Raw genomic sequence first — 25,755 nt, forward strand, 5'->3', positions numbered from 1 at the left:
CAGACTGGAGCCACCAACCTTAGGACCCAGGAGCACCAGAGGATGGTGAGCATAACACCAGCAAAAGGGGTAGAAACAATTTGAACTGTACCATTATTCTTTTTTCTCCTGGAATAATTATACCCAGACTAGTAATGATCAGACTCCACAGATTTCAGACATTGTAACTATACATTCTTGATTTTATATCATATATACATGTGTATACACGTGCAAACACATAGACCAGAAAGGATAGGAAAAAATGTATTTCAAGGAAAGGCTTGTAGAAAAGAAAATTAGAGATACATTCTCAGCTGCAGCATTTGGCCCTGTGTCTCCCGGAGATTAAGAAATGCACCAGCACAAAAGGGCATGAAACACATGTTGAAATTGACTTTTGTCATTTAGTAGGTGGACAGACATGTCTGCTGTACCAAACAGCTCTGGAAAAGAGATTGGACACATCCATTCATCATTCCCATGAGACAGAGTTTGCTGTAGCCAACAATCAAATTAATTAACTGCTGAATCTAATTTACCCAAATTCTCGTTAATTCTCCTCTGGGTTGATTATTAGACCTGACAAATTCCATCCCCAAAGCACTTTGCTTGAAAAAATAATAATTAGCAATGGGAAGAGAGCAAATGAAAGTTGGGACTCCACAATAGATGTGAAAACCATTGCTTTGTTCTCAGAAATAGAGCGAGCGAAGCTTCACAAGTGCTTTACTGGTTTTGATTAAGTATAATTTTTTAAGAGGACACAAAACCAGGGAATAAAAGGCACTTAGCGGAATAGAAAGCAATGGTGTGCTGCAGGAGAAATGTTGCAGCTTCACTTTTTTTCTCAGAAGCTAGACACACTGAGCACCCATTAAAACCTGTTTGCTGCTGGACCCAGTAGGTAGTCAACAGCTGAAACCAAAGGAGGTTTAAGAAGGCCAAACACTCAGTGGAAAAAACTTGTCAGAGTTCAATGCTATTCAGTCCTGTCTAACTTGCCCTGCTGCTTTTGTGCTCAGTGGCATTTCAACCTGGGGTTAGCCCAACATTTACAGCCAGTCCTCCTTTCACTGCCATCTGAAGTTGTTCCATGTTCTGCTCCAAGCTCAAAACTGAGTTTGTTTGTTTTAGCTTTACAAGCTCTGGGTATACATTTATTTCTCTTATTATCTAAGTCAGAAAATCATGCCTCAAGAAGGAACCACAAGGGAGGGGCCAAAAGAATTCAAAATGGTCACAACAACCCACTTCTTGTAATAAGAGGGCTTGGTTGATGAGGCACTTTCCAGCGGGGCGTATTTCAAGGGCACATACAACTGTCAGATGGCTCAGAACTGTAATTTTCATAAATTTTGAGGGCCAAGCCTATGCACTCACATACATGGTAACTGTTGTTCATAGGATCGCTGCCCAGCTCCTAAAATCAAATCCTCTCAGACTGGCAGCAGAGGGTTTTCATTAGACTGCCTGTGCCTGTTGCCTGGCCTTCTGCAGAGCTTCTGCCAGAAGCAGAAGCAATTAGCAGTTTGTGGTGCTCAGCACAAGACATTTTCATCAGCTAAGCTTTGACTGATGGAAGTCTCAACACAGCAGACACTGGCTGCATTTGCTGTGCAGCTGCATTTATTGGGAGCATTGACTTGCTGTGCTACTGAGTTTTGTTCATTAGTACTTAAGTAAATAATCCACCTGACTGTGGACAAGATTCTAGAGCTGTCAGGAAAACCCCCAAAAAAGCATTAGTTATAGAAGAGCTGAATTCTCCCCTCACAGAGCTTCAGAAACAAAAAATGAGTGAGAGGATCAGAAGTCAGGCTTTTCCATGCAGAAGTTGCAGGCAAATTGCATGGTATGGTGGAATATAGGACTGAACTGTTTTAAGTTCTCTTTTAATGAAAGTAAAAAGGTCATTAATCCACTCATTTTGAGATCACAGGGGTACCTACCATTCAGATCAGCTGCTTGGCTCTTTTGCACAACACAAGCCAAACTAGTTTAACCACTTCCACATTACGGTCAGCAAGGAGAGAGTCCTCCAGCTGCTTTGCTTTAGCCCTTTGTAGATACCAGACTGAGCTGTCAGTAAGATGAATAATGTAGGACTATCTTTTCAAGCATGCTTTGGGCGTTGCACCTAAGGTTTCTGAGCTGGAGTCTAGACAAGAGTATCAAGAAATACAACTGAACTACAGTGCTCCTCTCATGCGATGTTGGGTATTCACTGGATGAACCCAGGAGATGAAGAATTTTCATTTGGCAAACTAAGCCAGTGACTTCAAAACAATGCCTAATGACGCAGGTCATTGCCTCATGACTCTTCAGACAGCTCTTGATGAGGGAAAACCCAGTACATCAGGAATGACACAACCTAATAAGTGTCCTTGGCATAGAGACCAGAAAAGGATCAATACAGCTTCCTCAACATATTGACTTCAGTTACCTAGAATGTAGAAAAGATAATCCAATATCTGATTTTAGCTTCCTTAACGTTTGTTGAAATAACATTAATAATTAAAGGCTATCTGTGAAACCAAGATAAAATAGAGTTCTCACCTGAACTGACAGAAACATTCCAAAAACATTATTTTTTTAACATCTGTATTATCACTGGTGGGCCAGACCCACCTCATTGCAATCCAGTAGCAATGTTTCATTGACTCCACTGGTCTCAGCTCAGGACTAATCCCAGAGGACTTATTACAAACCAGAGGTGCTCTGTAGCTCTATCCAGACTCACCTCAAGGCATACTACGGAACAGGGTCAAGTGGATTTTGCCTCACATGGATACCAGAAGCCCCTGATTTGGCAGTCTCTGGTAGAAGTAATGAGACACAGCTGTTTTGCCACCCCTGCAAAAGTCCATTGATCAAACACCCACTAATATCAATTGCCAAGGGAGTTAACACAAATACTTCATGTAGAGAGAAAACCTTCTTCTAGTTGTTGTTTTTTTAATCACTTGAAGTGTTGTTATTTTTTTACAGCTCAAAGCTGCCTAGATGACTAACGCTTCACAACCAAATTAAAACTACATCATGACATTGTTACAGCAGCTTCTGAAACTCTCTAAATGGTGAGGAAGGAAATTCTACATCAAAAAACGAAACCCCCGTCCCACAAGATGGTGAGAGATGATTAAAAGCAAAACAGTTACAGATGAATGTTGATTGGAACTGAAGGTGAAAAGCAGCAGTTTCTGCATATGAAGTGACAAGGGGCTCTCTGTCATATATATGTAAAAATATGTATGTACACTCTATACCTTGTTCATGCTGACGTGCAGGGCTGGCCATGGTCCAACTACCTTCACACTCTCCGTTTCTATTTTCTTCAGATGAGAGGTTTCATCATAAAGAAGGGGAAGTCCTGAGCTCAATTCTAAAGAGATGCCCAAGAGAGAAAGAAAGAAAACACAGTCTGAAGGGAGGATACAGAAGAACAGCAGAGCAAGTCACTGAACTTTGTTTGAAAAGATGGAGGTCAGCACATCATCTTCCCTGTAAGACCATCTAATCCTTTCATAAATGTCATAGAATCACAGAATTGTAGGGGTTGTAAGTTTGGAAGGGACCTCTGGAGATCACCTTGTCCAACTCCCTCGTAAAGCAGTTTTCCTACAGCAGGTTGCATAGGTAAGTGACTGGGTGGATCTTGAATATCTCCAGAGAAGACTCTACAACATCTCTGGTAGTTTGCTTCAGTGCCTGCTGAGTCATTAAGCCTGTTGGGTCATTTTTCCTTTTCCTCTTTAACAAACAATCCCTTTCCCTCCCCCCACCTCCCCAGCTCATTCTCTCCCACCCCTACACTTTGGCAGGGCTTTTGCCAGCTTAAGGGCTAGGTTCTTCTTCCAGCCACCCGCTTACATTCAACAGAGTTGACACTATGATGTCAACCCCCACTGGCACCAGAGAACTTATTTATGCGGCCAAGGCTCCTCTCTCAGAGCATGCGATATGTAGAGAGATCAGAGTATAGCTTTTGGCTCCTCTCAGATATCTTTATTTATATGTCAGTCTCTTTAAGACTGTTGTCAGGAATTTGCTGTGCTTTGTCAACAGAGATTTTGAGCAAAGACAAAAGACAAGATTTTGAACACTGACAGAGAAAGACAAAGCAAAATATTTTTGAGACACTCCTGAAAGGACTCCATCAACATCTTAGGGATGGTGTGGGATACACATATCTGCAAGTATTCTGAGAACAATGAGAGCTTCATTACACGATGATTTAATGAATCCTCACCTCTTCCTGTATTTCTTTTTGCCATAGATTCTAGGTAATAATAGCTGGGAACAATTCAGTAGTCTCTGGAGTCCAATTCAAAGCCCAGTGAAATCAATAAAAAACTTTGCACTGCCTGCAGTTCCGTTTGGATCAGTTTCTTAAGCTGTCCTAAGAATATTAAATATTGCTCACTCAAGATCTAATTCTACAGCTATTTAAATATACATTAAGGGCTTTGCTAATGCCAGTTTAGAGGGATATAAGCAAAATGCTGTCTTGGTACTGGTGAAACATAGTCAGTGGTAACAGTGGCCTAGAAGGGATTACGACATCAGCACTGACCTCCTATTGGTAGTCTCTCATCCAAAGCTGATGATGCCAGAGTTCAGGATTTCTGACATTGTGGTTGCTTCCACTGATATGAAACTGTGAATCTGCCTGACTACCACTGAAAGAATCACCCCAGCCATCAGATAAGACTAAGTGATAATTCTTTTTAAAGATACATGGACATTCTATCGCCTGTCAAGAAGGAACGCAGAGGGGAAAAGTGCATTATTTGAAATATTTACTTTTGCTGTGATTTAAAACTGACTTCTTAGATGGTTTTTCTTTTCTTTTTCTTAGCCTTTTGACTCAGCCTTGCAGATTAAAGTTATATATTATATATATATATATATCAATAAAAGGCAAAAAATTGGCATACATCTACTGAGTCAGCATTTGGTCTTGGCAAACCAGGCTTTCATTTCAAGAAAGGATCTGGCAGGACTGTCTTTTCACACAAAGCAACGTCCCAGCCTGGAATTCAGCTTGTATTACACCATTCCTTGCACAAGGACTTTTGCATCAAGCAGGTGAGGAATAAAGGATGTCTTCATTTTTTTTTTAGGTGATAACTTGCAAGCTCAGCCTGAGAGGCAAGCTGAGCCCCTTCTTCCCATTTGTCATTTTCTGCCATAAAAATTCCAGGGGCTAACACAATGAGCTTGTTGGCAGCTGTTTTCTATGACAGCCCCAGCTGCTGTGGGTGGGTTTGCTCACGTGCACGTGGTAATCCATGTACAATACTGCCGTCCCAGTTAGGCTCAGTGAGCAGTGTTGCCACGGCAAGGCTGGCTGCTGCTGAGCACAGTGGTCTCTGGTAACAGTGACTGAGAGAATAGATGGGGAAAGATCTGCTGCATGAGAAGATAGAATCTGTGTGTTCTGGCTTTAAGGTGAAGGGCAGCACTGCAAATACCATAATTAGGCAGAATGCAGGAAAACATCTTCTGCTGAACTGCCTTCACAAACACACGCCAGATTTATTTCAGCCAATTTTACTTCTTCCAGTAATCAAAGCAGACAAACAACTTGGAATGTGAAAAATCAGGCAGATCTAGCCTGGGTTTGTTTTCTGTAACAAAGTCCCAGGCTATGTACTCACCGTGAAACATGCAGCAGCATTTTAAAGGGAACCTTGGCTAGGCACAGTGGCATTTGCACCACTCCTTTCTATGCCCTGTGAGCAGGCACTGAAATGTTGTAATTTATCACAGCATATCTATAAGGAGAAAATCCAGGCACCTTTTCCCCTCCCTCTATCACATGCTATGTACTGATGGGTGAGTCACTTCAAGTTCTAGTTTGCATATGATTAAAATCACCTCTAAACTCAGAGATGGGTCTGTCCTATAGGAACTGGAACAACTAACAAAATGGAAAACCATCAAGTAGCCAAGCTGACATGCATAGCCTCGCCACTGTCAACCTCACAGGGAGGTTTCCATTTGGCTAGCATATTCCACAAGTGGATCTTCTGGCCTTCTGAGCATGTCTACTTGAGGTATTTTGATCACAAGCACTCTCTTCCCAAGAGTGCCCTTAGGCAGTGACCACACACTTCCTAGAAACACTTTCCCATTGGGGAACCTTTCATATGGCCTTCAGCCAGACACAAGCTCCCATGTCCTGGTCCTTATCTGGATCCCTTAAAGCATCGTCTCTCTCAGCTTGGGTGTTTCTGGTCCCACAGTGCCATACATGCAGTCCCAGAGAGGTGGCTGACAGCCAAGGTGCTGGAGGTTCACCTCCAAACAGAGCTGCCACCCCAATGCACATAGGCATAGCTTTGATCCAGGGTTTCATCCCATCTACACCATTACCACTCCAACAGTGCAAGCAGCAGCCTGAGCACACCTGCTACCTTTTGGGGGGAATCAGCTTTGTGTGACAGGCTGAATGTACGGACACAGGGCTCTGGGGGACTGTGACATAGTCTGCTTTGAGGTGGCTGGCTGGCAGTCAGGACAGCCAACTTAGAAACTGGCACCACAGTCCCTCTGCAGATGGCACTCATGTTCCTTTGTGCTTCCTCAGGGAGACCAAAATTTGGGCTGCTTTGGGAGTACGGCAGCTGTTGGGCAGAGCTTGCAGGGCCTCTGTGCCAGAGTAGCATCCTGGGTGCAGGAAACATGATCACAATTATTACCCTTCCTAATAGAGCAGGGCTGTAGGAATTGGAGTCTGGCCCTGCTGTAGCACTGCTGAGGCACAGGGTGATGGTCTGGGGGAGGTGTGGGAGCCTGGGCTGTAGGGAAGCCTCAGGGACAGAGGCCTACAGTGTCCTCAGGGCCAAGGCCCTCAGCAGCACTGCTGCTGGCACTGGCTGCATTTCCACTGGCATGCTTCACTTCTAATTTAGGAAACAAAAAATAGAGGCTGGCACAGAGCCACAGGAAGGCGTCTGGCTCCTGCAGCACCAGGCTGACAGGCTGCATTGCAGCCTTCAGCCCCACTTCATCAAGCAGGCAGCACCCCTTTCCCGGGGGAAAGTCCCACCCCAGCCCCACCCCAGCAATGCCACAGCAGCATTTTGCCTTCTGCTGATCCTCTAATGTGAAGCATTTAGTGCCTAAGCATAGAGGAGTACAGAAGAGCTACTGCAGATTGCTGCTAAGGGAGTGGATTCTTCTAAAGCTCCAGCACGCAATTCATATTGCTGCTTAGGACTTGTTCTTCAAACACTTGCAATGCCTTCCTTTTGTTTCTCATGCTTAAAATTGTCACCTCCCTCTCCTTGGTAATGAAAACTAAAGAAAAGGTTTCCAGGTTTCTGACACAAAGTTTGAATAAAACTTCTGCATTGACAGTTCCCTGTACATAGCTGCTAAGGGAGGAAAGCCAGGAGCCAAGAGCACCCAGCACTGTCCATGCTGACATCCTGGCTACAGGCTGAAAGTTTCCCTAGCAGATACCTCTCAGAATGATGCACAAAGCCAAAATATGGGCAAAAGAAAAACTCATAACACCTCTGAAATAAGGAAAGGTCACACCTTGTTTTGTTCATCTTCTGAAATCCTTATTCAGTTCCAGCATCTCACGCACTGCAGGGTGCTGAGACTATAAATTTGGAGCACAAGAAACAGGATTGCTCAATGGCAGGGATGTTTTTCTTCCAGTTTTTGTGCAAACCTACAAACATCTGGCCAAGCTATGCACCTTTTACAAGCCTGTACACGTACAGCAGCCGAGATGTATGTCTGAACTCCCCAAGGCTATATCAGAAAGAAGCAACTTTCTCTCCTCTTTGCTTTCTACATGCCCAGAATTTCTCCACAGAGCAAGTGTGCGTACTCCAGTGGTGGCAGCTGGAGCTGAGGGGGAATCATCCACATTACTGCCAGCCAAGTGATGCCAACCACTGGGACCAAAGCCAGTACAGCAAAGTGAGCCCTTCTTAGGCACCACAGAGAAAGACATCACTTGTCTTAAGGAGGAAGAGCACCAGTGATGCAGAAGACAATAAACGCCTAGGCATGAAAAGAGTGCTTCTGATAGACATCTCTCTCTGTCTTTTTGCCAGTGGTTTACATAGTTCTTTTTTACATAGGTTCTCAGGTATTTCTGAGCTTTTGTTCTTTCTCCCTGGCATTTGGGTGAGCCTGTGAATGGGAATGCATCTTTGCCACTGTTATTAAAATCTATGGCATTTGCAGAAGTTTTCTTGAAGAGCCAAGAGAGCCTATTGCACTGGACTGGACTCAGCCTCAGTGCAATATTTTTTCAGCTACTCCTCCACGGCTGTGGACCCCACTACCAAAACAGAGAGCACAACGGTGTTTTCCCAGTGCTCCAAAATTTCTGCTGCTTGTGCCCAGGCATGAAAGCAAGAACCAGATCCAAACAACAAGGGCTGAAGGCCAGCTGGGCAGATCAGCAAAAGAATGGCAGATGAGGATAGGTTCGTTATATTATGGAGATAAACAGTAACAATGAAAAAATAGCCTGTGCCAAGTAGCTAGAGACTCAGTATCTGTGACTAATTGGATATTTGTTCAGCTGCAGAACACCAATCTAGCACCAAATCCCACAGTCCCATAGCAAAGCCAAGAAACTGTACATCTTGTCTCGTTTGCACATAGTACCAAGCTAGAAAATAATAACAGGAAGTATATTCTTCACGGAGGAAAAATGACACATGTGATGTTATTCTTTCCTTCGCCTCCTTGCCAGAGACAAAGCTGTAATCAGCACAGCTACTGACATGACACTGACAGCAGTAGACTTACTGTTTGGGTTGGGAACTCCAGAAACAATGTCTTTGCTGTCGGGAGCAAGGGCGCCGTAGTTGGCATGGTGGTGGTGATGGCGGTGGTGGTGGTGGTGCCTCGCAGGCATCTTTGCAGTGTACGGTGCTCCGCCATTCTCCTCAATGTTGAACTGGTGCAGGTCGCTGTTGTTCAAAGGATAGCTACAAAATAAATTTGGCTCTAGTTAGAGTGGGAAACAGAAGGATACATTGTGCTCTTGGAGAGAAGAGAGTGCAAATTTCATCTGGGGAAAAAAAATGTTCTTTTTTTTGGCAAATGAATTTTTTAATGACTTCTATACTTTTCTGTTAACAGGAGTGTCACAGGGTGAGGAAAAAGGACTCCTCTGCTCGTTGGACATGACTTCAGTGTCAGAATTCTTTTTGATTTTGCACACTACACAGGCTCTGCTGGAGTCTTACACCGAGTTAAATTCCAACTGAACTATGGAAGATGACTCACAAAAACATCAAAATTTGTTCTGCAGGAATTTGCAATTTCACCTCCAATAGGAAAAAGGTCAGGCAACAAACAATAACTCCTTTAAAGTTACTATCAGAAGAGGAAAGCAAAGAACAGTCTTTTAATGGACTTTATATCCCTGTGACTGTTTAGGGCTACAGAATAATGGTGAAAAGGCTCCATGCAAAATACAGGACTTAGGAAAAAATGGAGAAAGACCCCATTGGAAAGAAAAGGTTTTACAGGTAACAGCACACAGGATAGCACACAGACACTGCAAATGAATTGGATGTACTCTCCTCAATGGGCTGTTTAAAATATTTATAATGTTTTAACTAATTCTGCAGTATTGCATTAGACAACAGTTGCAGTAAATCAACTCATTCCCCTGCACCTCCCCCCCCCCCCCCCAAAAAAAAAGCAGAAGAAGCCCCTGTCTATTTGGAAAATGCTAACAAAATTCTCTCTCCACCCACACGAGTATTCAGTTTGCTTCTGTTACCAACAGTAGCTGAAAACCTGACAACATGGCATGAAGACAAACAGAATAATTAAAGGAGCAAAGAATGAATGATACCTAGCTACTCGCTACATATGTTCTCTGCAGACTACTTACTGATTCAAAGCAAAATTAACAAGTCATCTGGACACACACACATCTGCATCATTTCCAAGGATATGCTGAAGCGTGCAACTCAGTGCATCAATTAGTAACGACTGCTTTCTTAGCAACAACTGACAGCATGAGGTTTCTGACTGGGTAGCAATTGAATAATGCTTTCATGCAGGTTACTTTTTTGCAAGCAGGAGGCGGAGAGTGGAAGGCTTTGTGTATTCGCCTTGGCAGGTTCCCAGCTTGTAGCAAGGACTGCCAATAAAGGCACTTCTGATGCTCCATTTGCCTCAAGGGAACAACACAAATAGGGGTCACAAACACAGGGAAAAGCTTTGGTGAGCTCAGATAATCCAGGACAGTCTTTTGAAACTGTACTATATCTTCACTGTTATAACCAAATTAAGCAAGCGCCTACTGGGGAAAAATGGTACAGGCTAATGAGATTGAATGCTAATAGTAACAGCTCCCCTTCAAGCTCTTTGGATCGAAGTGACGCTTTTTTTTTGACAGAGAGAAGAGCTGGTTTTGTTCACAGAATGAAAATACTAACAGTTTGGGGCTGGAGTCTCAGCACATTTTGCTTATTCTAGTCTACGACTCAACATTTTTCAGGACACAAAACCCCATGCATTCAGGGGTTGCTTTCATTTCACTGGCTGACAGGTTTGTGTAGCAGATTATTTACCAGTCTTTTCAAAACAAATAAGATCACGCTGAATCTTTACATTGACTCCTCATATTGCTTTGGGCATGAAGTAGCTCCCATGCTGAAATGGGAATGACATGGGCAACTGAATGAACCAAACAGCTCTGGCACGATTATGAATTTGCACCAAGTTCCCTAGATATATCTCTTGACTCTCCAGACAGGAGAGCTCTCGCCATGTAAAATGCAGGGTGACCTTTACTTCAAAGAAGTAAAGAGCCCAACAAAGCTGCTGTTCAGGTGTGCACTGAAAACCAAACCCGCGCAGCTCAGTATGATGGGCAACCCCCTACTGAAAAAGCTGGCCCAGTTAAGAGGATGCAGTCATCTGCTCTCTTCTGGGGCTGGCAGCAACTGGCAGATATGGGCACAAGCTTACCCTGGCACTAAATTATCTCTTGCATTTCTGATGGATGTGGGTTTGGGCGAGGAAGACTTCACATCCACGCCCTCCTTCCCACCTAAGAGTTCTGTACAAACACACTCTAGGTTGGTGAGCCATCAAGAACAGTGCTTGCAGCAGCCTCAGATCCAGTGTGCTTGAGAAGCTTGGCAGTACCCCCCAAAAATATATTGAGTAGTCCAAATCCCTATTCTGTGTACTCTATACTGTTGAATTTAGGAGCACATTAGGCATTGTAGTGTAGTTGCTGCAAGATGGTATCTAACTGGCATCATCGTGGCATCATTTAGCAGTGATGTCACATCTATTATCACTAATTTCAGTGTTCTCCCACTATCTTACATCTAATATCCTGACACTTTTCCCACAAGGCATCTTTCTGCCATTAACATTCCTTTTTATTGTTTGTTTCTATCTGACTTACCTGAATATGTAATATGCTCACACATCGTTCTCCATCCACTGATACAAGAAAATCAGTAATTTCTGTGAGTCAGCTTTCAGACCATATCATACGCTCTCCAGGTTTTCATACTTGCTCCTCAGACATCAAGTTATGCTCTCAAACTACGTGCAAATGTGGGCAGATACTGGTTACCATCCTTTCTCCTGTAATTGTCTTTTGGTCCTCCTGGTACATACCGATGTTTCACATCTGCTTTTCCTTTTGATAGGCAATAGGCTGTTGTGCAGGTTTCCTGCTTTATTTACCTGTTGAGTTTTCTGATCAAACTCCAGCTGCTCCCCACATAACCAACTCTTGCCTTTCAAAGAAAAAGGCAGTGCTCTACAGACAGTTCTCTAAAGTAAGAAAACGTTTCTTCCCTCTCCATCCTGCACATGGGCAAAGCACTTCTGCAGCCCCAGGCTAAACCTTTAAAAAGAGTCAAAATTCACAGACACCTGGTAATGCTGTTAGCCTCAAACTTCCACACTTACTTTCTTCTGACCAAGAAGAAACAGGGCAATTGGTATATACCTTCTCATTAGTTTTTCCATTGTTTGGATTTTATTTTCGTTACTAGCCCCCTATCCCGATTTTACAGTTCTCACTCTTTGCTTTAGAAGGTATTTTCAGATGTGCTCCAGCTATCTGCTGCATTACCGAACCATGCCTCTATTGTACAGCTCACACAGACAACCATGTAAGGGGATCAGGTAAAAATGGGGAATAGAAAGGTACTGAGAAAGAATTCAGAAGACTGGATTCTTCACCTCTCCTCTCACGAAAGGACCCCCCAGGCCTACATTACCCCAGCTGACTGCCTGAGCTGAACCTTACAAACCTTCCCTAGCAGACTTCATGACCTCTCTGTAGAGTCGATTTCAGTGTCAGCCCATGCCTTCACTTACTTTTTCCATTTAACCTAAGTTACCTTTACTGCAGTTTAAGCCTGTTATTTCTCCTCCCATCCATCAGCGAGCAAGTTATTTCTTGCTACAGAAGCCCATGTTTGTGGAAACAATTTCCACATCTTCCTCCAGAGTTTGAAGCACTCTGAACTCTCAGTGGCCCCTCAGTCATCACATTTTCTACAGCTCTAATCGTTCTTGCACCCTGTTCTGCACACTCACCCCCTGCTCTGCCTCTGAGATGTTGTGCATTCCTGCTGAGGCCTTAAAGAGGCATTACATGCTTCCCATGCCCCATGGGACCAGTTCCTGTGTATATACTATAACACGACATTTGCTTTCTCCTATAGCATGCCGCTCTTGACTCACATTCAACTTCTCATCCTCAGGAGCACCACCCTTTCCTAAAGCAGCCAGGCATCCCTACCTCCCAAGTTGTGAAGCAGGTTACTCAGAACTAGGAGCATTCGTTCCTCTTGATCTGCATCTTAAACTTTCTGTTGGAAAGGACCGTTGATGGGCCACCTAATCCAACTCCCTGCAATGAACAGGGACACCTACAGCAGATCAGGGCACTCAGAGCCCATCCAGCCTGACCTTGAGAGTCTCCATGCTCCAGTAGTAGTGCTCTCTCCCACAGGCTGGTGGGGCCAGAGAAGAAAGCAACCTCAAACTTTTGTGCCCTTCAGACGCCTATGTGTTTACTTTAGACTTGCCCTGCAGGAGCTGAACCCTGGTTTAAAAAATCCCAGGCTTCTGGATATGGTTGTGCCTACTCAACTCTGTCCCTTGCTTTGAAAACTTCTGCACAAAACCACTGCAGTTTTCTAGCATTTCAAGATCCTCAACATCTGCACAACCCCTCTGCATCCTGACCTGTCAGCAGCTTGGAGTGAGCCTGGTGGTGATTTCTGTAGGTTGGGCAGCACTAAAATACACACTGCAGGTTTCAAACAGAATGCGTTGGGACGCTGCCCTATGCATTTCCCCCCTAAAAGGAGACATTTTGCCCATCACCATAGCACAGCCATACCTTCAACATCCAGACAGGCTTTAGATGCACTCCCAAATGGCAGTTGGGGGGATTATTATTGCACACCTTAGCATGTATGCGTGAAGCAGAGACTCTCAGAAGCGTAACGAAAGCAGTGATTGCACATTAAGCTTCAGCATGGCAGCTAGGGAATGAGATTTCACAGCTGTGTCAAGCCAAGCACTCATGTTTTAGGTTAGTCTCTGCATTTGGAGGAGAAAAAAGAAAGGAAGACTTTGGGCTTATTCCCTGCCCATGTTTCAAAAGAAGTTCAAAACAAAACAAGTTGCTTTTTAGTAAAACTTGCTTTCAGCTTATTCAGACTCTCATTCACCCCTTGTGTCACAGTAGCACATAAAGTGGCACAGAGGGTATAGAAATAAAATAGCATACTGGAAATTTCTCTGTAGGCAGCAATGAAATGTGGGAATCAGAATGTGGTGCCCTGTGCAAGTATCATTTAATGGCTAGAACCAGCGTGCTGAAGCAAAAGGCTTTGAGAGGTTTCAGTGTTACACATGAAGGGAAGTCAGACCATGAAGAAAGGACTGCTTATGAAAGAAAAGGAGTGCAGTTTCATTTTTGCAGGCAAGGACCGAGACATATAACAGCAACAAGTGTTCCTAAGTAAAGAAGGAAGGCCAGGTTGGATGGGGACCTGGGCATCTTGGTCTAGTAGGTGGCAACTCTGTTCATAGCAGGGGCTAGAAAATGGATGATCTTTAAGATCCTTCCAACCCAAGCCACACTATGATTCTATAATCCCTACAAGCATACCTATGTGATTTTTTTCCCCTGCACCACAAAACCAAGGCCTCTTGGTTTCCTAAAATGTACCTAAAGCTGACATCACTGTTATACTTCAGTGCTGTGCCCTGACACCAGCAGATGACAGGAGAACTGGGGAGATGCATTGCACAGTCCTTATCCACTTGTAGGGACACCTCAGAAGGCAATGTATTTCTTCCACCCTAGAAGCAGAGTGGGCAGCCAGCAGCTTTCTCCCAGCCAAACCAGCCAGCCAGAAAGGAAAGGAGGAGGAAATGGCCACAGGGAAGCAGATGTTCAGAAACAACACTGAGAGCAGAGAGAGTTTCTCCTGTAGGAGAGACACCAGTTTCTTGTGTTAGGAGAAGCTGAGCTAAGCTTTAAAGCAGTAGGATCCAGCTTCCAATTAATGTGCAGAGCCTGCGGCAATGCATGTTCTAATACAACACCAAGGAACAAATCTCAGCTCGGCACAGCCATTATCCTCACAGACTTCACCTTATCTGTATAAAGATCATTAAAAAAATACTGCCTTGCAAAACTGTCATGCAAGCTATCCCCACTGGGGAACTGAACTCACATTTCTTCATTTACAAACGGTTTTAATTAATGATAATGATAGCTAATGATATATAATCACCTGTCAAAAAATAAATAAAAAAACATCACTGTCACGGCTGTCCTTGCAGATGAGGGAAACTCCAAAAAGAAGACACAGAGTTTTCTAAGACAGATGAAAACCCACCCTGAGCCAGTGCTTGCCCTCCCATCTCAGCCCGCACTTGGGAAACCAGCTGGTAACCCAGGGTGCTCTGGGAGCAAAGGCAAGGAGCAGCTCTGGCTGCTAAGACAGTCTGTAGCTGATCTCAGGTTGCTGACCCACTTCCCGCTGTTTAACCCATGAAGTAACTCAGGTCTTCCAAGGTAGGCACACTCCTGCTTTTCTCATTTTGCCTTCTGCAGGGAGAGTAACATGAGAAACGGCCAAAGTTCACAGAACATTGAAGGAATTTGGGACCTTTTGGTGAGAAGCAGCTTGCAATGTCTAGGAAATGCTATCAGTAGCTCTACACAAGACCCAAAACATCTGAAAATCTGGAAATTTGAGTAAAAATAACTGAGAGTAGAAAAGGGAAGAAAATTGGGCATTTTGTGTGTATCAGGAAGCAGCAGCATGAGAAGATGGAGAGGAAAGGGAGGAAAGGAACAGCAACCTGTAAGCTACCTACTGCTCACTGTGCTTGGCCCCAACCACCACAGCAAGGCTTTAGAATCTGCTGTTTCTGTTCCTGCAAAGATGGAAGGCTTTCAAAAAAACTCTTTTAAAATAAATTAACCAAACTCTATTAGTGTAATGCTTCCTAAGCAATCTGATTCCATATGTCTCCAATGCCCCACAAAGAAAAATAGGGTCACTTGAATGCGCCATAACATCAAAGTCTAGCAAGAATGTACCTGACACCACTGCCACAAGAAAAAGCTCAGGTTATAGACTTTTGCCATTCTTTTATATATGTTATCAGTATAGCCAGTAAACAGGTATAGTTTACTGCAAGTAAAAACTTTCTTCAAGAGGTAAAAGTAACACAAAACCAATCACTCAGCACGTACAGCAAGGTAATTCTCAGTCTTGTGAGATGTCCTATCTATGTTTTCATGCAACACTCAAGCAACTCATCAGAATTCCAGCAAGAAACTTTTCATTTCATCTTAAAAGCAGATTTCAGACTATTCTTTAAAGTCAGAAATTGAAAATAAGACAGAAATATATTAAATACAACAGTAGAATATGAAAATGACTGACAACAGAGCCCTTCTAGGCTCAGAAGCAGCAACTTTTTCTATTTCTACTTCCCCAAAGTTCTAAAAACTATAGAATCATTAAGGCTGGAAAACACCAAGACGATCATCCAGCCCAACCACCAACCCGTCCCCACCATGCGCATGAACCGTCCCTCAGTGCCACATCCACACACTTCTTGAACACCACCAGTGATGATGACTCCATCCCCTCCCTGGGCAGCCTGTGCCATTGCCTCACTGCTCGTTATGAGAAGAAATTGTTCCTAATATCCAACCTGAACCACCCCTGGCACAGTGGATTTAGTGGGGAAAATAACATACATATAAATAAGTATCTCGTTACCTGGATTACAAATTGCAGTAGATCAGAATTTCCTACTACTAATTAGCTGTAGCTGCTTCTTCCATTTTCTTCAGGAGGCAGGAAGGATGTTTTGTCTTATTTAAAAATACACTTTAAATATATATATGTATATAATCCTTTATCATATGACACTGTTAAGCCAGGAATCACAGGTTTTCCATATTTTTTTTCCCTACTTGAAATGCTTGTTCATGCTTTCATTCAGTTTTTGATACTGAGGCACAGGTTTTGCTGTTTAACACTTTAAAGTTGAAGGTAAGATGACTGCTACTAAAAAACAAACAAACAAAAAATAATTAAGGAGGAGGAAAAACAGAAGCACGTTACAATCTTAGAAGACTGGAAGCAGCATAAGAAAATAAAATTGGAAATGTGATTGTGATAGCAAGAGAAAACAGATCTGTTGGGGCATTTCCACTGGTTCTCCAACTGCTCAGCTCTTGTCTTGTTTTTAAATTGAAAGGTTACTCAGTTTTCGGAAGGTTTGATGACTGTGGCAGCCATAATGAATGCTTCTTGTCAAAGAGACGAAATTAATATGCAACAAGTCACGAAGATAAGATGCTACCAAAGCAAAAGGAATCCCACAGTCAAGAGAAAGCCATTGATCTGGAAGCTCAAAGCCAAGAAGTAACAGTTGGGGTAAGATATTAGGCTGGTGGAACTTCCTACCTCCTATCTTCTTTATTACCAAATCCACTAGGACTCTACATAAAAAAGTCACACAAACAAAAGCCATAATCTTTAGTAAAGTTGGATTTTAAAAAGCTGCATTAAAAATTATAAAAAAAACCCCTCTTTTTCTCCAGTTCAAAACTGAAGGTTACAATCTGCTGAAATTAAAAGCAGTATGAACACAATCACAGAAGACATGTTTTCTGTATTCACCTACTAACACAAGTGGTAGTCAGTGCACAAGGAGGCCTGGTTTGAGAACTTTACAACTAAATTCAGATTAACACTCATGAAACCAATTGCTTACAAATAAGTTGTCTTGCTGTAAAGGACAGTCATGAAGCAGTCCTAGGTAAGTAGTTGAGATTAGAATGTTACCTGCAGAAGCTTTATTACTGGAAGTGACTCACTGAATAGAGGAACTCCAGCTGAATCCAGCTTTTATCTGTTTTTGAAACTCAGTGGCAATAAGACAAACAGAACACAGTCAGAAAGGAGGCCTATTTGGCCAGTCCTTTCCTGGTACAAGAACACATGAAAAATGAAGAGAACAATGGAGGCTGAACATATCCTCATTAGCACACGGTGCTTTGCAATGACAGGAGACAAACAGGTAGATAGGCGTGTTCCACAACTACCATTTACATTATGCTTTCACTTATCTACTTTAACTGGCGTTGTTTTGGTCCAAAAGCTGAATATTCGTGCCTGTTGAATAAAGGACTGATTTTTCTGCAGGCCCTTCAGCACTTATGAACATCAGATGTAACACGGTGCTTTCACAGGCTTTTGCAAATTGACCATAAAGTAGGAAAAAGCATTCATTTCTTAAAGGTTCAAAATCTCCGTCCTCAATGTTGCAGCACAAGTGCAGCTGAGATGCAGACTTAACTGGTAGAACGCTGTTTCAAGATGGCTCTCAGAGAAGATCCTTGGCCTGCTCAGTTTTAACACAAGCAGCCAGAATCCTGGTGGATCTGTCCCATTTCAAGGAGTCTGAGAATAATTTCAAGAAGTACAATCCCTCTTTATGTTCACTAATGCTCATTGGTCTGCAGCAGCTCTGTTTTGAAGTCTTAGCAATGTCCCGTGCAGCTCTGATTTGAAGTCTTAGCAATGCCTGGCTAGGCCTGCAAGGACAGCACTCCCACAAGACTGTTTTTCTCAGTTCTGTTTTGCCAGAGAAAGGCAGAAGTGCTTATCAGCAGTCTTTACAAAGATACGATGTGTCAGGTTCAGTGGATATATCTTCAGTCCTTCCAGCTAGGTAGTTGTAGCCCACCTGCTGGGTACACCAACCAGCGACTGGTGGAAAATCTGAGCAGTCTTCTCTATTCTTTCAGATCTCCATCTTGTCAGCTTTGACAAATCAGAAGCAAGTGAGCTTCAATTTTTGCCTGTCCTAGAAGTACCCTGACTCCATGTCAGCAGTGGAAGCTCCACTTTCAAAATTACTTGCAGGCTTTAAGTTTCTCTCAGGTAGAAGAGAGATTTTCTGCCACGCTCATCCAGAATAAAGGAAAAAAAGGCATTTTACATCACAGACCCACAATACATACTTTGGTTTAGTCCACAGAAGGAGAAAGAAATCCCTCTTCTGGTTGATTTGCATCTGGGTTCACTGGCAAAACGTTCTAGAAGGATGTGTTGATTCTTGTCCTTAAAAGTGCAAACTTCAGATTGCCAGCTTTGGAAATACATTACTAAGCCCAATCCGTTTGTTCTGTTTGCCTGTGACTCACATCAGCTAAAGAAAAATAGCTGAAAATGAAAATGTAAAGGAAAAGCCCACACTAAAACAATTTACTGAAAGTGACAACACTTTCAGTATTGTATTTCAGTATCATATTTTAGTAGTCAACATGAATCATTAATTTACACGATAGGGTCTGGCTGGGGCTGAAGAGTGATGTATTTCAGCCCAAGTGACAGATGTGGAGTTGCCACCTTTTCAACCCCCGCCCATAGCTCCTAAGGCAGAGCATGCAGGTTATGGAGCTGTAACCAGCCAAAAGCAACCTCAGGTTAAAACAGAATATGAGACATACTGGGAAAGGACCGGTTTACAGCTGTAGAAGATGCAGGAGAAACACGCAGGTGTGGACCAGAGGGTACTCAGCTTTGGTGCACCAAGCAACTCTTCAGAATGTGGAAGAACGCAGCCTGATATACACTGCACTTCAGATCAGTCCAATTTCTCCAGTGCCTTGCACTGTACTCAAAGAATTTCCCCTCCTTAGATTACCCAAGGGTAGCATTTATCACCTGTGATCTGATTACAGAAGAGTTTTTAAGTGCACAGTGGACTTGTAAAAAAGAAGATTTTGGACTTGCACAATTAACTGGACTGGGTGGGGAAAGTTTGTACAAACAGTTCAGAGGGTGCTCCTGAGAACATGCTTCATTTGGATTCACAAAGCGATACTTCCTTCAGGCCATGCACAAGGTTTTTTTTGTTCCTTTAAAAGCAACTTCCCAGTACATTTACAATGCATACAAAATTTGTTGATTTATCTGTACCTGCAACGAACACGACATGCTCTTTTTATGTATGTGTGTGGCATTTCCTCCTAAGAAGAGACTAGCTATGATAATTCAGCACAAGGAGAAAACACTCACCTACTAGGGCTATCAAGTTTCTATATTGGGTTTGTGCATCTATAAACTACCACTGGCTTCCTGTAGTAGCATGAATCTAAGATGTACCATTGATTTATATCATCAGAACAGCCCTGGTCTTTTATCTGTTCACTGCAGGGCTACCCACATCCATCCTTGTTCAGGTGGTGCACTAGTCAGATCAAGGCCAGCAAAGACAGAGAGAAACATCATCTCTTCCCAGCCACATCCCCACACATTTGTGGCAAGAAGCCAGCTGTGACCACAAGGAAGGAAAGAGAAATTCATCTGTTCTTACCTATCTGAATGCTCGGTGACATGGTTGGTACAAAATTCTGCAGGCAGCAAGGAGGATGTGGAATGGGAAAGTGTAAGGAGACTGCTGAGTGTGTGAGCTCCTTCTTCAGAGAGGCAATATGACCAGCACGACATGCACCATGCACAGAGCACAGAAGTCTCACAGGATGTTCTTCATCCATGTGCAGACCTCAGACCTCCTGTGTGAGGCCTTTTAACTCCCAAAGACTGGTTAGGATCTGTGCTGTTTTTTCTTGAGATCCATCAGGAAGATCAGTACACCTCGGCAATAAACCAAACTACAAATAAAAACACATGACGAAGAGGAATGCTGACAACAACATGCACAGAATTTATGACACAAAACCAACAATGTGTTATGAAGGTAGGTGCGTGGATTGCGAAGCAATCAATGTTCCACCTAACTAACGTTTATTAAAAATAACAAAAAAGAAAACAAACAAACAAACAAACAAAAAACCCCAAACCACCCTAAAACCAGAAAAACCTCCTTCTCCAGGGGGCATTCAGTGCAGGTAAACTAGGCTCTTGTTCCAACCGCTCCAGCAAGAAGTTTCTATTTCTTCCTTTCTCAAATAAAACACTGATGAAAAAGAGGAAGACCAGCCTCAGGAAACTGAAGGCAGCCTCTATGATCTGAGACTTACTCTGGCACTGTCACATTCCAGTGCACAATTACTTTACTGTTTCCCCCCTCTCACCCCATGGACATTAGCAGCACAGACATTATCTGTAGCAACACAGACACTAGAGTGCAGCATTAGTGATCCCAGGGCAACACAGGTACAGATCAGTATCACACCTACGAACCCTCCCCATAAAGCTTTCAAAAATAAATAATGCATCATAACCAAAAGAAAAAGACTGAGAATTTTATTTGTACTTAGCACATACAGGAAAGATCAAAACCAATATTAAAAGACAGCATTTGTAAACAAATATACTTTACAAAAAGATATACACTATCAAATTTGCTCTGAAAAAAAAAATCATGGTTATAGCTGTTTATAAATGTATATTTCATCAAAATCAAGTTTAAAAATTACTTCACTTTTAAATATCCCAAATAAAGATTTATTCATTCTGACAACTTCAGAAAGACCACTGACGTAAAGCCAGATTAAACACGTGAGTGAAGATGGCACTATGATTCCCAGTTTAAAAAAAAAAAAAAATCGGCAAGTGATCAAAATGCCAGCCAGTCTATTTAAAGAACCAGGTCTGTAAAATATATACGCAACTTTTCAAATGTCTACCTTAAAAAAATAGAGCTATTTTACTGGATCATCCTCCTCTTGTCCTGTGCAACCTACTGTAGGGAATAGGCTTTAGCAGAGGGCTGAACTAGATGGCCTCCAGAGGTCCCTTCCAACCCCTGCGATTCCATGATTCTATGTGATAAGCTGTGGTCTTGAATCCACGCAGTGAAGAGCTATCAGAAGGTAGCTTTATGCAATTGCGCTGTTCATTTTTGTAGTCACATTAAAAACAACAAGACAGCAGCACCCTTTCAGCAAGGATTCATTTTTAACATTCTTGCACGTATAGCAGCAGGTATGGTTTTGGGGATGCTATTTATATAATCACTTAGTCAAAAAAGTGAAACGCATACTCTATAAACTTTATTATAGTGTTCTTTCCCAGTGTTCTTTGTTTCCAAAGTTAGGCAAGCACCTCTAACTCTGCTGCAGAATACAAAAATTGAAAGCAAAAGACACCCAAACCTATGACTACCTCAGCAGGCTCCCTTTGGTGGCGTGCCTTAAGTCACTTTAATTGCCAGCGTGAAATCTGATTTCTCTTTTTTTTTTTTTTTTTTTCCTCCCTCCAGTCTCCTATTTGCACATCAACTAAAAGACAAAATTTCTCCAACTTCATCTATTAATCTGAGTCAAAAGAAACACGATAATGAAAATCACTAAGGCTGGAATGGCTGACCTTCAACAGCAGGCAGAGGATCACAGATTCAAAATGTAACGTGAAACGTAAATCCCCAGAAACATTTCTGTTCCTGGCACACTGAAAATTCTTACCAGCTTTCACAAAGGCTTTTTCAAGATTTTTTTCTTTTTACAAAGACATGGAAAATACTTTTCCCAAGAATGTCCATGAACACTAAACAAGGATGGATGTACATAAAAAAATGTACGTTAAAAGACACACACTTTACGCACAATACACTTTGAACATACTGCAGACAGACAAGGACCATGGAATGCAATGATCATCTAAGATGGCAGGTGAAATGAAGATGACTTTTTCAGAGAGTCGTCATGAGTTTATCTTGGTACACCATACTTTGGACTTCTCCTAAATTCTTCTGGTTCTGTTCTTGAATATACCGTAAACTGCTGTCCTCTCCACTTGTGGGGGGCTTCCAATATGGCCTGTCATCATGATAGGATGGCCTGTACCATTTGCACAGGTATTGGTTAGTGAGAGATGGAAGTAAACTTATGAGTGCTACACAGCAACATGAGTTCATCCAGCAAATGCTAAGCATGCACACATTGTGATGGACAGCTACCACAAAGAGGAGAAAATGGTGACAGGTCTCATAAGAATCTATTGATGTAATTGGGAATATTTAATTCACTTCAAAGGGCCTTGAATTAGAGCTAAGCCATTTAAAATCTCTGTTTTCAAGCATTGTGCACCAATGCTCCTGAATCCCAGAGAGATGGTGCGGCCATAGGAAAACATACATGAGTACAACAAACAAGTAAAATAAATCACACAAAAAGTTGAACTCATGGAAAAATATCATAAGGACTACAAAAAATTAAGAAAGATGATCCTATTAAGTATGAAAGTTGCTCTTCCATAAATATATCCAGTCACTCACCACTGGTGCAGTTGGTTACACCAAAGCAGCCAGCACAATATAGTCCAATCTGTTAAGATGGATACCTAGAACCTACAAGTAGTACAGGTGTCTCGGTAGGACTACATGCTGAAACTTGCAAAAGTTTGAGCAGAATTTTTTTTCCTTGTTGGTTCATGACTTACTGGTACTTAGAGATATTAACCTCAACCAGTTCTACAGTTCCTTCTAAATCATTTTGAAAAACAAAACAAGATATTCTAAAATTCTAAAACCACAACTGTTAGTTGGAATGAATTTTCTCACAGAATGGAACATTTTGTTAAATGCAAGCTAATTTCATTTAAAGGTCTTTGCTATGAAAACAGACAGTTCCACATATTATTTGACAAATATTTTGTAGAAATATTTGCAAAATGTTTTAGATAATAAATAACTATAAAGAAATATATTGAAGCAGTATTGCGTGTTTAGTTTTGTTTCAACCTATAGCCCATGCTAGACTTGCATGGCCAATAGAAAAAATCTCATGCATCTGTGTTTTGATCTCAGATTCACAGTCAAATGAATTAAGCACTCTCAAATAAGGCTAACCAAGATGTTAAATGTCCAGCTCCACTACTCTGACTCTAAATTAAAATAACTTGAAGCTTCTAGTTTAACCACACATTTAAACATTTATACCAGATTGGAACAAAAACTCTAAGCACCTTTTCTAATGAGTTTACAGGAGAGCATTTAAGTATCCTTCTAGAATTACAAGCCTAGATATAAAAATGTCATTGCTAATATTTCACTGGCCTTAATCTTTGCCAAGGCAGCAGAGGGTGTGGAGGGGGGGGGGGGGGGAATTGTCTACACACTTTATAATACATTATTGTGCTTATTTCAATATTGCTCTGCTCCAAGGTTAACTATTTGGCTTTAAAATGCATTGAAAGTGATGAAATCTTCAGGATTAAAATAAAATAAAATAAAATAAAAAAATCAGCAAAACCTCAAATGACTTATAAAATTATTAGCTTTTATCAATACTTCCTCTTTGGTAATGGAAAATTGGATACTGAATATTTAAAATCACAAACAAAAGCCTGGACATGAAAACCCTAAAGCCAGGAAGGATCTTGAATACAAAGTACAGGCAGAGTTAATTATTCAATTTAAACAGTCTTCTGTTTCTGGCATAATTTTAATGTCTGCTTTACTGCTTTGTACCAGGAATTCTGGGATGACAATGAGCATGCCTGCTTCTCTGCCTAAGAAATACCTGCCTTTTTCCTGCATTCTCAGGTTCAAACTCAAGCTAAATCGTCTTTTCATCAATTTTAAGCTCAGCGTCATTTCCAGAGCCCACCCACACCAAGCACAAAGTCTAGCTATCTGATGCAAGCGTATAGAAATCAAAAGGTAAAATCAACAGGAGTAAAGATTAGGGTGTTGGTATTTTTTCATTCAAGATGGTAAGTATTTGCCCAACATCCTGAACAATCTAGAAAGGTTACTCTTTAATAGGTCAAAATAGCAGCTGATTTTTAACACATGTACATGCACAGACACAAATCCACCATCAGGTGTGTGCCTCCACCTGTGCATTCCACCATGATGGTTCAAGGCTAGATTCAATTTCTTCCAAAATTTATTTTCACTTCATTTTTTCTATCAGTAGTTTGCCACAAGGAAGCACAACAGGAATATTTTTGTGATATAGTTCTAAAAAATTTGAAGTTGGTATATCCACCAAAGCTTCATACTAACAGATTAGCAAAGAAGTAATCTTTTCCATGAAGGCTGCTTACCTTACATTCACAGGTGTATGTGGATGCCAGTGTGGCTGAGCAGGATGTATATTAGGATGATACTGCGGCTGCAAGTGAAAACATTAAACCTGGTTAGTAAAATTATATAAAAACTCCTTGATAATTTCAACTTCCTATTTTTTTTTTTTTCTGGAGCCCTGAGGAACATGCTACCTGTGAGCCCTAAAAAATCCACTGTTTCAGACCTTGTTCCATGCCATTTAGCACACATACAAGACCTCTTAATGATAAGCTTGCTTATTAGGACATACTTGTGGACAAATGCAAAGAAAATTGCTTTTCTGTGTGAGCGACAACCTGGCACATCCAGTGCTCCTCATAGAAAACACATCAGAATGCTCAGCTTTAATCAAAGGTGGAGAGTGAGAAAGGTTATCACAGTAGATGCCTTCAGAAGGTCACCCATCGTTGGTGACAGCATTTCTCTCTCACACCCGTGAAGTCTTGAAGATAAAGAATGAAATAAAATCACTGGTGAGGTTTTTAATAAAAACAAGCATTCCATTCTCATGCACACACTCTGAGTGAAAGCATGACTTGCTTTCTCAGTAGCATGGCACTACTGGGTAAGGTTTTTCCATCAAAGGTTATAAAGGAGGTTGTTTTAAAAAGAAGACAAACACATATGAACAATCAGTGACAAAAAAAAAAACCCAAAAAAACCAAAAAAAACCAGACACAGAAAAACACCACCACAAACATCTGACCAGCAATGAACTCATTAAGTGTTGTTATGAGGGAGATAATCACAACTTTGAACTTGTGAGAGCTCCTCCAGTGTTGGATGCTGTTCTACACAAAAGTGTTGCTCACAAAGCAGTTTCCAAGAATGCACCATATGCACAGTCTTGTAGTCTTTAACCTGTGATCTCACAGGAAGGGAAGCGAAAGAGGATGGCAAATTGAGTGCATTCAGCATGCAGAGCATCCAAGAAGACAAGGGAAGCAAGACAGAAAAGTCCCTTCACTTTACCTGGAACTCCCAATCTAATGCTGCAAATTTATGAACCTGCTCCAGTTGGTAATTGTCATAACTATAGACCAGAAAAATTACTTGCCATTAAGTAATAGTATTTGAAAAGTAAATACGTTCCTCAACAATATTTATGCTTACCTGGTAGTTGTGGACTTCAGGAGTATTTTTAGCACTGAGGGAGAAAAAAACAAACAGCTTTTATGTAATAAATACTGACAAATCCCAAAGGTA

General features: G+C 41.8%; 1 protein-coding gene across 10 annotated transcripts in view; it reads right to left on the bottom strand.

Annotated features, from left to right (window-relative positions):
• Window positions 1-25,755, bottom strand: part of EPB41L4B (erythrocyte membrane protein band 4.1 like 4B) — a 162,422-nt gene that overhangs the window by 59,151 nt on the left and 77,516 nt on the right. For 6 of the 10 annotated variants that reach the window (XR_014942884.1, XM_015854293.3, XM_015854292.3 and 3 more), the window contains exons 14-17: window positions 25,663-25,696; window positions 24,528-24,595; window positions 8,767-8,948; window positions 3,249-3,364 (exon numbers count right to left, since the gene is read on the bottom strand). Coding sequence is in view for 6 of the 10 variants with exons in the window: in XM_015854293.3 (XP_015709779.1) it covers window positions 3,249-3,364; window positions 8,767-8,948; window positions 24,528-24,595; window positions 25,663-25,696 (400 nt within the window). In the remaining 4 variants the exon portion in view is untranslated. Of the gene's footprint in view, window positions 1-3,248; window positions 3,365-8,766; window positions 8,949-20,766; window positions 22,316-24,527; window positions 24,596-25,662; window positions 25,697-25,755 lie in introns of those variants that run through there. The other 4 variants (XR_014942886.1, XR_014942885.1, XR_014942887.1 and 1 more) reach the window with 2 other exon arrangements.

The sequence above is a fragment of the Coturnix japonica genome, chromosome 2, assembly GCF_054131305.1.
Source record: "Coturnix japonica strain WE chromosome 2, WE-NBRP24, whole genome shotgun sequence".
Taxonomy (NCBI): Eukaryota; Metazoa; Chordata; class Aves; order Galliformes; family Phasianidae; genus Coturnix; species Coturnix japonica.